Genomic DNA, 15,412 nt, shown 5'->3' with positions numbered 1-15,412 from the left:
TTGCATTACTACCAGACAACATTTGGAAGAATTTGATTCCTTGGGGGTGTGAGAAAAAGACTGAGTCCAAAGTGCTTGTTACGTGTCCTGAACCCTGGAGATAGCTCAGAGAGTAAATCAATAAATATGTACATGCACATAATTGGACAGGGGCCAAATAATATTCCTACAAAATCGGTTGATGTCTTAACACCAAAATCTGAGCTAGTGTGCGAGCTTAGACCTAAATCACGGGTCAGCCACCTTTTTCAGCCGGGGGGCCAGTCCACCGTCCCTCAGACCATGTGGTGGGCCGGACTATATTTTTTTGGGGGGGGATGAACAAATTCCTATGCCCAACAAATAACCCAGAGATGCACTTTAAATAAAAGCACACATTCTACTCATGTAAAAACACACTGATTCCCGGACCATCCGTGGGTTGGACTGAGAAGCAATTGGGCTTTAGGCTGGGCCTAAATTAACACAAAAAGTAGAGAAATGCATTTTGAATTCCTGGGAACCAGCAGCAAATGTACTGGCACTTATACAACCAGGAAGCATGATTGTTGCCAAATCTGCTCAACTCTTTAGATATAGTATGTAGCCTCCAGACAGCACTAGATAACATGGTTTAACATATCATCAGATTTAGACTTCTATGCACAGTTAGAAGTTACAACTAAGATTGCACCAAAAAGCAACTGTACTTCCATCTGTAACACTTTATCACGCACAGCTCCTGTATGCATCATCCTAAATAGGAGTACCTGGTATCTGATAACTTATCCTAGGATGATCTATTAGAAAAGGATTGTGACGTACAGTACAATGGGTTTTCATTCTTTTGGGAGGAATGATATTAAAATCTCTTCATTCCCATAGAAGGTCAAGTTCCTAAAAATAAAACATGTCCAAATCCCTCCTGCAGATATTCTGTAACACTAAAAAATCTATTTCCTTCCATGCAGTGTTTCTGCTAGAGAAAGAATTTTATACACCACGTTTCAACATTAGCTGCTTAAAAAGAATATGGATCTGACATGCAAAAGGTTTTTTGAAAGAGAGAGAGAGATACAGCTTTAGATGACACTAACATGCTAGGAAACCCATTACATAATAAAATAAGTTCAGTTTGACATATGGCCAAAGTGAAGCATTGCGCTGCCTAGCGAATGATAAGTTTTTAGAGCTGCAATTCCAAAATTGTGTATTGGAGAAACACTGTTATTGTCACGAGGGAGTAATTTTAGAAGTAAGATACTGAAATAATCAACAGCTCATGTGGGCCTAAAGCTCCCACGCATGCAGCAAACCCTGCTATCTAGCCTTGCTTCAAGTTAACTGCTAGTGGGGTGAAGAGTTATTCTGTAAACTTGCAATAGGAGACTCCTTCTTTGAATGAGCCTGTCCCATAAATATAATATCACGAGTCATGAATTTCTGTTCATCTAGTTTGCACGTTAATGCACCACCCAAGACAGAATGTAAAAAGGCCCTGTTAATTCGAAGATTGGGCTACTGATGGGTATCACTCAGCTTCATTTCTGTTTTAAGCTCTGTGACCAAATATTCTCTGTTTTCTCTCTCCCCACACCCAACAACTAGGCACCAGTGGGAGAGGAAACAATGGTGTCCCATACACCCATACATATAAGCCATTTGTAGCCTAAGTGAAGGAAAAATCGAATTTGTATAATACTTCCTTGCACTGTTGCCTGGAGGTGATTCTTATTCACCACATGGGACTGGAGGAGTATCTATTTACAACCCTGGACTGAAGGTAAAATGCTTTCAAGGTCACTTAGCTCTCAAAGCTCTTCTAGGGAGACTATTCCAGAGATATTCAGTGCCAGTAGTTAAGAAAAAAAATGCTATTCCCAGCCCTAATTTGTTAAAGACCGCCAATAGCCATTGGTTTGTATACCCACAATTGCTTTTTAGCCTAAATAAATTTGTTCTCTCTTACGTATGTTGCTCCCACTGATGCATTTGAAGAGTTGAATCACGTCCTATCCTATCCCACCCCATTGCTGTTGTTGGGTTTTTTTTGTCTTAAGCTGGTGGTTCTTCAGCAGCTATTCAATACTGACCAAGTTTCAGCAATTAAAACCCATGCATATTCTCACCTTTCCATGTCAAGGCCGCAGCAGAGTCATTGCTTAAACCCATTACAAACATTTCAATTAAATCTTGAAAAATTGCTTTCCTAGGGCACTTAATTAACAACTCACCTCTTCCCACCTAGATGTCAAGTAATTTCAATTTAATTAATTTCCCCCCAACAACTGGTGGGGGGGGAGTGTATTTAAGGGAGGAAATACCTTTCTGCCTAAAATTTCAATGTGAAATAAGTTATTTGTTGTTGTTTTCACAACAAACCTAACTAAACCTTAGTCCAAAGGAAACATTGGTTCAAAAGGACATGATTACACAAGTAAGCTTAGGCCTAGTCAATATAAACTGTAGATCACATGATAAAACAATTCCTGGAATCTATCACTTCAAACTGTAAGTGACAAATCTGCGACGTAAAACTTTTAAAAATCTGACTCTAAGAGCCACTTCAGATAATGAAAAATAACAAGGCAGATGTTTTTTCTTGATGGAATAGCAACAGCATGTGAATTTGATGAATGCCTTAAATACCAAAAGTGTGGTTAATCTCCTCCAGCAGCAGGTGGAGCTGTACCCTATCCTGCTTTTATAGGCAGCCGGCTGTCAATATTGTAGCAACAACAACCCAGGGTTTCCCGCCTAAAGTAACTGACGTGGACCTGAGTGAAAACTATATACACGATACTCCTGGTGGCCAGGGTGAGAACTTCAATACATAACACAAACAAAGATAAAGACCAATGGAACATTTAAAACAAACAGAACTAAATCATCTGACTGGATAGGCTCAGAGAAATATAAAAGTTTTTCAGTGCTGTCAATAGATAGGGAATTCCAGAGCACAGATATTGTGACACTAAAGCAATGACTCCTTGTAAATGAGGAACGAACACTGTGTGGCACTTGGAAAATTCAAGTTCTACATACTGAAGTGATCAAATGGGTTTGTACTCATATGCCAAAGGACACGAGGACCTAGCAAGGATATTGCTCAGGGCTAGAAAGCTGAAAGGGGAGAAGTCCCCAACTTTTAAGGAACAGGAGAGAAAAGAGAGGGGGGAGTTCGCTCAGAAAAAGCCACAGTTTATTTATAAGCCTAGCCAAAATGCAAAGGGGTTTTGTTCAGAATTTAAAACAATGCAATTCTATATACACCTACTAAGAAATAATAGGGTCCACTGAATTCATAGACAAATACTTAATGTTGTTCTATATGTGTGCATTGTTCTAGTTTCCAATTATTATAACAACAAATGGCAAACTGAAATATTATCCAGTCTCCAGGTTCCACTGAATTCAATGGGGCTCAACCCTGGATAAGTGGGTGACCAGTTACTAGTTATTTCCTATGAGGGAGAGTTCATTTCCAAAACTCAGCAACATCAAACTCAGCCTGGGCAAGAACACTGCCAGACCAAGAAACAGAACGAACTATATAAAGCTGACAGGGAAAATGCGTGATCAAAGAGAAAAGATTGCTGGGCAGGCAATGTCGTATAGAAAATAGGAAGAGAGAGCCCTTGAACCCGCTAATTTACCTATTCTCTAGGTCTCTTTTTTGCTAATTAAAGCTTCATAGAAGCAATGCTCATTTATAAGGGCAATGTACTCGAACAGCAGAAATGTACACTGGAGGTACTTAAACACAATGGAAACTGAGCGGTACTTATGCATTCCCAAACAAAGGCAAAATTTACATTCCAGCCCATTTCTGCAGATGCCACCCACCATGCACCAACAAAACCACAGGAGACTGGGTAATATTTCAATTTGTCTTTTGTTATTATAATAATTGGAAACTAAAACAATACACACATATAGAAGAACATAAGTATTTGTCTATGGGTAATATTGATAAACCAACAGAAGACATACAATGCAAGAAGGGATATTTCCACAACATCTCTCAACATTTCCACAAAATGTTTCTCTTCTGGAGAAATTCTCTTTGTTATGTTTGGGACTTCCTAGCTGTAGCTCAGAAATAATCTTTGAAGAACAGCATTTACTGAATTAATCAATCAATCAATCAAGTCTCCATATGTTAATACTCATACATCCCAGATTTGTCACATCAAAGGATTTCTAGCAGAAAGGCATGTTGCCTAATTAAATTAACTGTATCACAAGTAAACTGTGCTTTTGATCAAGAGAATGCAATTTACTTCTAAGACTTTGCAAGAAAATTTGCTTATTTGATCATAGGGTGGCTGCCCTTTTAGAGATTAAAGGATTTAATCTTGCTAGCTTTCTGGGTATGTAGTGCATTGTTTCAATCAAGCTAATGACCATGATTTAGCTTCTTTCTTCCTATGGAAGAACAATTCAGGTTCACAATGATTTATTCATGTAACAATCTATGGACTGTAATAACCGAGAGATATGAAGGCACCATTTTTCATTCATACCAATCCACCGCTGGGTAAAGACCTTATCAAACTGCATCCAACTTTTTCCTGACAGGTTGTTGAATAACTGGTTTTTAACCCCACATTAGGGGTTTGCATGTTATCCTGCACTTTGCCCAGCTTTGCAGTTAAATTCAGCTGTAGAAGAACAACCATGTGCTATGCTATGCCTATAGAGCACGACATAACTCAAGATTTGGTCCTATGCTGAACTAAAATGCTGATCAATAAAAGCCCTAGTTTACCTTTATCTCTGCACATGTTCGGAAATCTGAAGGACTAAACTGTGCCATCAAGAGGAAAGCATATCCAGCTCCATTTGGGCTTTAAATAGAGAAGCCTTATTTTAGCATTTTGCTTCATGGTCTAACTAGACACACAGTACCTAATCAAACGCAGAGTCAAGAAGCTGAAAGTTTAAGGAGAAAACAGTAGGGAGAAAATCTTTAACCTTTTCATATTTATTTATTTTCCCACTAAAACTCCACCTACAACCTACAAGCCGCTGCTTCACCCACAGGTGCATAATAGATAAAATATTAATAATAATAATTTATTATTTATACCCTGCCTATCCGGCTGACTTTCCCCAGCCACTCTGGGCAGCTCCCAATTGAGTGTTAAAAACAATACAGCAATAAATATTAAAAACTTCCCTAAACAGGGCTGCCTTCAGATGTCTTTTAAAAATAAGATAGCTGCTTATTTCTTTGACATCTGATGGGAGGGCATTCCACAGGGCAGGCGCCACTACCAAGAAGGCCCTCTGTCTGGTTCCCTGTAACCTCACTTCTCGCAATGAGGGAGGGCCCTTGGCGCTGGATCTCAGTGTCTGGGCAGAACGATAGGGGTGGAAACGCTCCTTCAGGTATACAGGACAAAGGCTGTTTAGGGCTTTAAATGTCAGCACCAACACTTTGAATTGTGCTCAGAAACATACTGGGAGCACTGATTTAGCCGAACTTTTTCCAGTGCAAAAGTTCTCTAAGGCTCTCTACATAGGACTGCCTTTACAAACTTGGACTGTCTACAAACTTGAGAGGATGCAACCTTTGGCACAAGAATACTTGTTTGACATCTGATGAGAGGTGAACAAACGGGAAAGTACTAATACTAGCCTTTTTAAAGCCTTGAATGTTTCAACTCAGGTTTTTTTTAAAGGCCACCGGTGTCCATATGAACCTGATTGACTCCAAAGTATTTGGGCTCACCACTAAGGTCAGGTTGGCAGCTACCAGAGACAGGTCTTTTAAGTGGTAACTCTACAATGATGGAATCACCTCAGCCAAAAACACTCATTGGCCACCTTTCTTGAGTTATTGAGCAATGCCAGAATACAGTTTTTCATTCACCATATTCTTTATCCATCTTGCTGCTGGTTCCCTACTCTGGTGTTGTTTTTATTATGTTTGTTTTGACATGTTTCTAGCGAGCTACCCTGTGAGGGTTTGCCCAACAATCCTAAGAAAGCTTATGTTAAATAAAAGTTGGACCACCGAGACCTGCTTTAGATGGAATAAGACTAGAACCTCAGTTTTACCTGGGTAATGAATTCCACAAAAGCATAACAGAGAGAAGAAGGAGCCCCCTTCCCCCTGATGAGGCTGTGCTTTCTGCAGGAGAGGCGCAAGGGAGAGCCAGCAGATCTGCTTTCTGCTATCCTGGGATCTAGAGTCACAAGCTGAGGATCTCTACTCCATCACTGAGTGCCCACCTTCCAGCTCCCTGTCAGTTCTTTCCTCCTCTTAAATCTGGGGGTGGCAAATCATGCTAGTTCCTGATGGAACCAGGGGCCTACGACAGTCTATCATCACAACAATATCTGACCAATAAATCCTAAGTTTTAATAACAGCAAAGAAATGTTGCTACTTCTTTTTCTTTTGCCCATCACAACACGGTGAACCTTCAAATTACCCCTAGCGACCCTGAGAGAAAAGGAGGCCTTATTTTCACTCTCACGTGTCTCCTTTCCTTATTACATTCCTAGATCAGTACCTAAAACCCACACAATACAGCACCTCAGGGAGGGGAGGCTGTTATCTGCAATTAAAGATGATTTTCCCTCCCCGCCACTTCTTTTAGAAATCACTTTCACAAAAAGTGACAGAACATATCTTGGAAAAAAAGTAACAAGGACGACCGAATTTCACCAGGATAAAAGCAAGCATAAATGTAAATCTATCATAGTGTTAAACATGAAGTGCTTTCTTTCCCATGCTGTTCTGAGAATTCAGCACATATCTCAGGCTTTTTACATGCATTGATATTAACACTAACAGCTTTAATTCAAGACGTCAGTGTTCAATATGTCAGAGATCAAATATTCCCTCAGAAGAAGTTGCTATGCATATGTATTTTTTAAAGAAAAACGTTGGTTTAACTTGAACCTGATTGGTACATTAAAAAAGTAGAGCAAGGAGCATAAGAAATGAAGGCACAGTAAGCACCCCTCCTTCTGCTGTTCTGTCAATCTAGCATACTTTTTTTAAAAAGGAAATTCTACTCCCTTCTTAGATTCATATCCATCAAACTGAACTGGATATTGAAGCTTTTATATGAATAGTGTACCAATTACACTGGAAGGCTCTGAAAATGTCAAGGCTTGTTTTAAAATCTACATCCTGCTTTTATTCCAATAATAAAAACATAGAGCACTAAACACCATGATGTACCTGAAGCATTTCATCTTTAAATGTCCTTAAGGGGCATGAAGCTTAAATGCACACAAAAAATGACTGTCACTGAATGTCACAATTTCTCCCCTTTAATAGAGGTTTTTCAAGATTTCGGAATTGTATGCACAAGCACAGGTGTGTACATGCAATACACGCTTTGCTCATTAGGGCTGGGCAATATCTGGTTTGCAGCATCATGATATATCAACAGCTAAGCATCACGACATACCAATATATCACAATGTCTGAAATAAGGATAGAACTATGTAGAGGCATAGGCTGGCTTCATGGTTTTCCCACATTGTGATTTTTGTATAGCACACACACACATCATGATTAGCAATATATTGCCAGGTCAAAAACTATGAAACTGATATCACAATATGGACTGATATATCAATATATTGCCCAGCCCTAATGTTCATCTTAGTTCACACTGATCCTGTTCCCAGCCACTATGAAAATAGACCAATATGATAAATGCTTGGCATGAATCCAAATCAGCACAACATAGTATTTGGTGAAATACATTTTACATGGCTAGCCATTACATTAAAGCTGTGCTGCTCTATTTTGAGCCATCTGCAGTTTACAGTCTTCAAGGGCAACCCCCTTTAAGGCCCATGGTAGTAGTCATAGGAACAGGCTGCCAAGGCATGCAGAAGAAGAGATATAATGCATCTGATAGCAATGTTGGGTAAGGTATTGCTACAGTATTTTCTTCTGTATATCTTGGAAGGAGCCATCACCATGTGAAAACAGAAAAATGTTTGGTTTTTAATGGCCTGGAAGAGAGCTTGAATAATGAAGTGGAAAATTCTGCTGATGAAAAAAATTTCAGAGAGGATTAAGGAGGGTTGTGAGGAAGAGCCGGAAGACCCTAAAGAAATGAATGAGCTAGTCATCATCATGACAGGTGAAATTTAACCTAAGTGAGAGCTTAAGATGCTGCACAGTGGATTGAAATAGAAAGCTTCTGAGGTAAACTACATGCTGAGTTTACACTCTGATAAGTCCCAAGTCAAGCATCCACAGGCTCTCAAGCAAAGCTATCCGGATGTAATTGTGAACAGCTCAGTGAAACCATCTGTTCACTGCACAGCAGAGCGAGAGTGCATGCATGTGTGGTCCGTGTGTGGGAATAACACAGTGCAGAAAATATACTGCCAGTAAATCAATATTTTACATCCTTGACTTGCATACTAACCTATACTGCTTCCTGAGCCTCTCAGCAATGATTAAAACAATTTTTTAAGGAAAAAAAACCCTGATGTTGATGAAGTTCATAATTATTATGAATTTGTCCAGCTCCCAATGCTCATCTGTATTACAAAGTTATCATTTCCCCCAAACATTATTTAATGCCAGCCCCTTACCTATGATAAACATCACAGTGTCTGCCAGCCTTTTACGTCGTAAATTCTTCGTTTGGGTCTTTTGAATGTTGCCCCTGCGTAGAGGGGCATATGAGCGGGTTGTGCTGAGCACTCCTACAGAATGCTTCTCTCTTATTTATTTTCACCCAATTGAATTTACTTCCAGTATCAAAGCCTGAAGTGAGTAGAGTTACCTCAGGGAAAGGACAGCTCACACAAACACACCCGCTGTGATTTAAAATCGCACAATTACAGATTTAAAACCCCACAAAAAAAAAAAAATCTTCCTGCTTGTCTGTAACGGTTTTCATGCCATTGCTCAGTTTCAGGAAAATTCAGGGCTGGTACAACTTGTAGGCCAGCTTTCATTATAGGCACTCATAGGTGGCACCTGAGGCACCAGAATTCAAGACAGGCTGGAAATTCCTCAAGATGTTCACAGCCCCACACTTCTACAATCATTTCAGTTATCGGTCTTTGTCCTTGATCCACTGACTGAAGGTTCAGGGGAAGGATTGCAATCAGGAGAACCCTGAAATGGTCCTCTGAATGACAACAGAATAACTAAACCCACTGTTCTAAGTCAGTGGTGTAACTTAGGAAAGAAAATAAGTCAATGTCAACAGCTCTCAGGAGACCTGCATGTCCAATAATTCTCCACACTTTTGCACCCCAGTTCACCACTCATTGGCATGCTAGTGAGTGAATGAGGAAGGGAAGCAAGGGACAAGCCTTTCTCCATTCTCCACATGCCCCCTGTCTCTACTCCAGTCACCGCCCCTTGCCAAGGAAGGGAAAGAGAAGGGTGTTTTGGGTGTGGAGGTTGGTGTCAAGGCATTTTGGAGATGTAGGTATGGTCATTTTTCTGTGCCTCAGATTGGCTTGGGGAAATGACCACGTTCTTTTGGAGTTAGAGTAGTTTGAGTTGCTTTTTTTTTATGAACACAGATAATTAAAAAAATAATCCTTAAACATAGAAACACAAACAAGAAACAGCAAGTGGTTTGTGCTTTCTGTCCCCACATAGACTACAGCATCTGAAGAAACTTACGTGGTTTTTCCCCCACCAGAGAGTCTGAATGCTCTTTTTTTAAAGTTTTGAATCAGAAACAAACAAAGCAGAATAATAGTGTGTATCCCAAATATCCCTCATTTGGAGCCAGCCTCTCAAATGTGATGTAAGTCCTTTTTGCTTCCTAAATGTTCGGAGGAGAAGGGAACGTGAAACAATAACGGATATTTTAACAAATCCATAAGGGGATATGGAAGAGCTTTAGTTGCATGGGAATGTATGTGCGATATCCCTCACTTGAGCATACTGAACATTAGTGGTTGCCAAATTTTGAAAGATAGGCATTACGTGTTTCGATATACAAAGATGAAAAGTGCCAATGCAGCCTGGAAAGCAACACTGTAGATTGCTTTGGACCTGTGCTCTTTAGATTGCAGGCTGTCAGTCTTAAAGAAGAGTGTTCAGCCAGGTTTGGTGTGGACAGGGCCCCCAAGAGGAATGCATTGGCTGGGAAACCGCTAATCTAATTTTCAATCCAGAGTAAGCCAAAATGGAACCCACAGAGAAGTCAAACGCATTAAGCTATAGTGAGCCTGCAAATCCCTTGGTTCTATTCAGTTATGATAATCAACAACAACAAATCACCTTTACTAAAGGAGGGTTATGAGTAGTGCTGCTTGTTGGCTGACGCCCAACACTTTTACAATCCTGTGAGGTTTTAATAGCTGACAGCATACGTGCAGGAAAGCAGACAACTGGAAGGCATTAAAAGCACTAATGTCTTCATCAAAACAGCAGCAGAAGCTAAGTAAATCACTCACAGCGTCAATTGTTGGTTCACTTAAAATGTATGCAATGTGCTTGCTGGGTCATTTGAGCTGCATGATGTATTAAAGCTCCTGGTGGAAATAATCAAGTTCTTGCTATCTCCGTTTAGGAACACATGATAAAGTGCTAGCTTTTGGAAAAAGGAACTATTACCCAAGCAGAAGCAACACTTCCTTATATTGTCATCATCAGAAGCAAAGTTGGTGTCAAATAATAACTTAAAGGTTGAGCCACATACGAGGAGTCCCTGGCGTGAATTGATTTGGTGCTTCTCTTTCTCGGCTGCCCATCTATATAATACGGGGGTACAAATACTAAAACTACCTCACAAACTAAACTGCATAACAATCATGTAACAAGGCAGCGAATTAAAAAAAAAACTGCAACAACATATGAAACCCAAACTAAGCCCCTGGGTCCCAAATCCTTTATCATACAACCCAAATGCAGGCTGAAATAACCCCACATCTTCACTGCTTGTCAAGTACAGTGGTACCTTGGGTTACATATGCTTCAGGTTACATACGCTTCAGGTTACAGACTCTGCTAACCCAGAAATAGTGCTTCAGGTTAAGAACTTTGCTTCAGGATGAGAACAGAAATCGTGCTCCGGCGGCGCAGCAGCAGCAGGAGGCCCCATTAGCTAAATTGGTGCTTCAGGTTAAGAACAGTTTCAGGTTAAGTACGGAGCTCCGGAAAGAATTAAGTACTTAACCCAAGGTACCACTGTACATGGTGCAACAGTGTGGGTTTCAGACTAGAGTTGGGGAGAACCAGGTTGGAATCTCCACTAGTTGTGAAGTTTAGATCATTCATTCTGTCTTAGCCTTACCAACCTCACAGGGCTGTGAAGAGGATGAAGTAAATGCTACTTTGACATTGTTGGAGGAATGAATGGATAAAAATGTAATAAATAAGTATCAGGCCAGACATAGCTGGATGCTCTGTAGTATACACACCATGACTGAAAAGGCCCTTATTCCTGCGCTCACCTGTTGTACCTTAAATAGTGGGAGGACACAGAGCAGTGTCTCTGATGTTGCTCTGAGGGCACAGGGCTAGTCTGTATGGGAAGTATGTTTCTGTTAAGTTGTGGGTGAACATATCAGACGACACAGCGATTCTTCAAACAGCTCTTGTTTATTCACAGGCCAGAACAGAACTGAACTGAAGGGTTCAGGCAGCCTGCTTATATAGAGCTCCACTAGAACGCAACAGTAACCACTTTCTGTAACTATCCAATCACTGAACGTCATTTTCAATCCCTTATTTGCATATGTGGACTGAGTGAAAACCATCTACAGTATCCCCCTGCTGGCCCAGGGTGAGAACTTCAGTACGTAACAGTTTCCTTCCAAACAAACCAGAAATGGAAGACATGGCTGGTACTTGGCCTATCACAAAGCCATTATGTAGCTTGTTTCCTCCTTTGTGTGCCAACAACAGGAGCAGAGTGAGGAGAAAAGCAGAGGCTTTTGAGCAGCGAACACCAGCATACTGCACATCACGTGAAATCCAGGTTTACTGATAACTATTATTTAATGACAATTGAACCAGGAGGTGTAAATCTTCTGTACTGAAGTCGAATGGAAATCCTTGGAAAAAACACAGTGATGGAAATCCCTTGTTCCTAAGCTACAAAGCAGCTCCTCTCAACACATTTTAACTTATTTATTTATTGCTAAGAGTTTTATTTATTTATTGTTAGAGCTTTATTTGGTACTTCATGAAGTAAATCAGAAATCAAAGAAATGACATAATAATTGATTGGGGGGGCAGAGTGGGGGAGAGACTGTTGGCAAACATAAGATATAAAACAGATATAGTTCCAATATGCAGCACACACTTTTTTTATTTCTTTGAAAGGATTCTGTAATACATAAACTGTTGTTGTTGTTGTGTTAAAAAGCAGAGAATCAAATCCTTGAAGATAAATTTAATAAAACCAAGAAACCTGATCCAAATACCACATAATAAATTAGTTAGAAGCCACTAGGAAAAATGCCAACATCCCCATCTCCCTTAGTAATACATTTTAGTTTACCAAGGCAATGATAGCAAAATCAGCCACAATTATGTTAAATATTTATTGCTAAATCCATTAATATGTTCCCTAGATGCTGGAGCACTAAGGCACAAGCTTTAGAGGAAAGCAGGCGACCAAAACATAGCTTAGAGCTCCCTCTTCCTTTCCTTGGAGGAATTTCGCTTTTGGCAGCTTGGAGGCTTTTGAGGCAAGTATATTTGAGATGACTGCATGGTCATAAACACTGTCAAATCATTGGTGCATTATGAAATTAATTACATGTGCAATACTCACAGTGCCATTTCAAACTGCTCCAGCCACTTTTTCTTCAAATCTTTCGTTTTGCAGTAGAATTCTAGTCCATTTTGGCCTTGTATGTGGATGAGGTAGAAGCCATAGGACCACTGTTTAAAGGACAAGGCAATGCAAAGGTTATCTATGAAGAATTCATGTGCAGCTGCTTCAGAACTTCTGAAGGCCAAACACTGCCTATTTCCAGTCCAATTACAATGATTAATATATAACAGTAATAGCTAGCATTTACATAAAGCTTTAGTGTGTTTCCAAAACTTCATACAACACAATTTATATGTGTCTACTCAGTCATAATACACATTTTAGAGCCATTAGAAACACTATGCACAATAAGGTAATAACATTCATGATTCCAGGCATTATGTTTTTGAGGGTTTTTGAGGCCCTCCACACACTTAAAAAGGTCCTTATAAAAAGTAAACAAAACATTTATTTCTGATGGGGGTTTGTGGGTAAATAAACATGGAAGGGAATGCTTTAAACCTCTTAAATACTGCAAAACTTTACAAATTTCAGCAGAACATCTTATGGATAAAGAAAAATCCTATACTTTTTACCTTTTTGTTCTCTTTGTCTGTGGTGGGGTTATTGGCTATTTTGTATTCCTGAAGATCAATTATTTCCTTCATTTCATAATTATCACCTCGCCGTTTGCATACAATTACAGCCAAGTCAAATAAGAATATATGCCTGTGAAGCAGAAAATAAAATATAATCAGATGTCATAAGCTGTCTTTTCCAATATTACCTGAATTCCAACAGCAATTGTCACACATTATATGTACATTATACGTACAGCACATTGATAAATGTCAAATATCACTGCATGGCAACCATTAAATCCCATGGTCGTATGTCAGCTATCAGGTTCTGCAGGAAATCATATGGCAAAAACCTTCTAATGTTGCTAAATATACTGATCTTAAATATTGCTATCCAATATCTAAGTCAAATATCTGAATATTGAAAGAATATTACAGATCAAAATTCACAGAGGATAAATTTAAGGTTCAGTCGAAAAGTGTGGGGACCCTATTAATAAAGCATGATCTCACCACACTAAGAGGGCTTACATTTCATCAGTCTTTCAAGGTACACATGGATGGGGTAGAACAAGTACAGCAACTACTTTAAAGAAGGCAACCCTCAGTAATATGTGCAATATAACTATCCCTGCCTTGAGAAGCGACTTGCTAAGAGAAGGCACTTCTGCAGCTAGAACATTTTTTGCCTAAGGAGCACTGCCCCTGCCTGCAAACAAATGGCACCTTTTGCTTGAAAAACAAAACCTACAAAAATCAGGACAGTCCTAATATAAAGGTAAAGGTAAAGGTACCCCTGCCTATACGGGCCAGTCTTGACAGACTCTAGGGTTGTGCGCTCATCTCACTCTAGAGGCCGGGAGCCAGCGCTGTCTGCAGACACTTCCGGGTCACGTGGCCAGCGTGACAAGCTGCATCTGGCGAGCCAGCGCAGCACACGGAAACGCCGTTTACCTTCCCGCTAGTAAGCGGCCCCTATTTATCTACTTGCACCTGGGGGTGCTTTCGAACTGCTAGGTTGGCAGGCGCTGGGACCGAGTGACGGGAGCGCACCCCGCCGCGGGGATTCGAACCGCCGACCTTTCGATCGGCAAGTCCTAGGCGCTGAGGCTTTTACCCACAGCGCCACCCATGTCCCTAGTCCTAATATAGTTGGAGCTTTATCCAAAATATGGAGGTAAATTAAACCTCTTGCTGCACAACAATTTAACATACACAACAGTTCTTCTGCCATATTTCAACAGCATTTATCCAGTGTAAATGACACACCTTGTTTTGTTTTGTTTTGTTTTGTTTTGTTTTGTTTTAAAAAAGAAAGCCTCATACTCTGCTCACCTATCCTGCCTTGCCCTTTTGTCCAGAGTTGTTATTCTTATTTCACCATCACCCTGTGGTCGTCCATACAGTAAAAGGGACTGGTTCTGAAAATGTAAGAACAGCATAAATTACTTAAGAGTTCACTGGCAGCATCTTTTCTTCAAGAACCACCTTGGTGCTATGAACCTATCCAAGCTATATATTTTTTTAAAAAAAAATTGTCCCCCAAGCTACTCCAAAGATTCTTTTTAGAGCCACTTAAGATTGCAGAGTGGCAGAAATAAGAAAGCAACATTGCCTTTTCCAGTTTCACCAAAGTTTTCCACCACCGTAATCTCCATCACCCTGCAAACATGCAAGAAGCTCTCTTGGTCCCTTCTGGCCTGATTGACCTATATACTTTCAGGTCAACCATCAGACTCCTGCCTTGCCTTTATGGCTCTCTAGTTATTTACGTCCATCAGCTTCCATGTTCCTCTTCCTCCTGACAGCCTGCATCCCATCCCCCTCTCCCAAGTTCCTTATTTACCTGATTACTGCTTTCCTACATCTATGTTCCAGCCCCACTTGCAACATCTTGGCTCTGCCTCTGAGCCTGCCATTCATCCTGCCTCTCTCAGTTGGCCCCAGAACTCCACTCTGACTCCAATTCCAGTCCTGCCAGGTTTTTCACTCTCAGCTCTCTGTGTGCTCAAGCTCAGACTTTGCCTTTGTCCAAGCTCCTACTTTTAAGAATGAAGTAGCGGCAAGATCACCCCGAAAAGGAACAGTAAAAACAACATACAAAGTTTGAAGGGTAACACGAGACAGAGACA

At 40.3% G+C, this 15,412-nt stretch overlaps 1 protein-coding gene across 5 annotated transcripts in view; it reads right to left on the bottom strand.

Annotated features, from left to right (window-relative positions):
* VAV3 (vav guanine nucleotide exchange factor 3) overlaps positions 1–15,412 on the bottom strand; it is a 158,511-nt gene that overhangs the window by 72,925 nt on the left and 70,174 nt on the right. For all 5 annotated transcript variants that reach the window (XR_014549604.1, XR_014549605.1, XM_083620442.1 and 2 more), the window contains exons 13-15: positions 14,616–14,701; positions 13,296–13,428; positions 12,718–12,827 (exon numbers count right to left, since the gene is read on the bottom strand). Coding sequence is in view for 3 of the 5 variants with exons in the window: in XM_083620442.1 (XP_083476568.1) it covers positions 12,718–12,827; positions 13,296–13,428; positions 14,616–14,701 (329 nt within the window). In the remaining 2 variants the exon portion in view is untranslated. The remainder of the gene's footprint in view (positions 1–12,717; positions 12,828–13,295; positions 13,429–14,615; positions 14,702–15,412) is intronic.

This window comes from Podarcis filfolensis (genome assembly GCF_964270895.1).
Source record: "Podarcis filfolensis genome assembly, chromosome: 6".
NCBI classification, from domain to species: Eukaryota; Metazoa; Chordata; class Lepidosauria; order Squamata; family Lacertidae; genus Podarcis; species Podarcis filfolensis.
The sequence above is the reverse complement of the archived record's forward strand: the minus strand, read 5'-3'. Positions and strand labels throughout refer to the sequence as shown.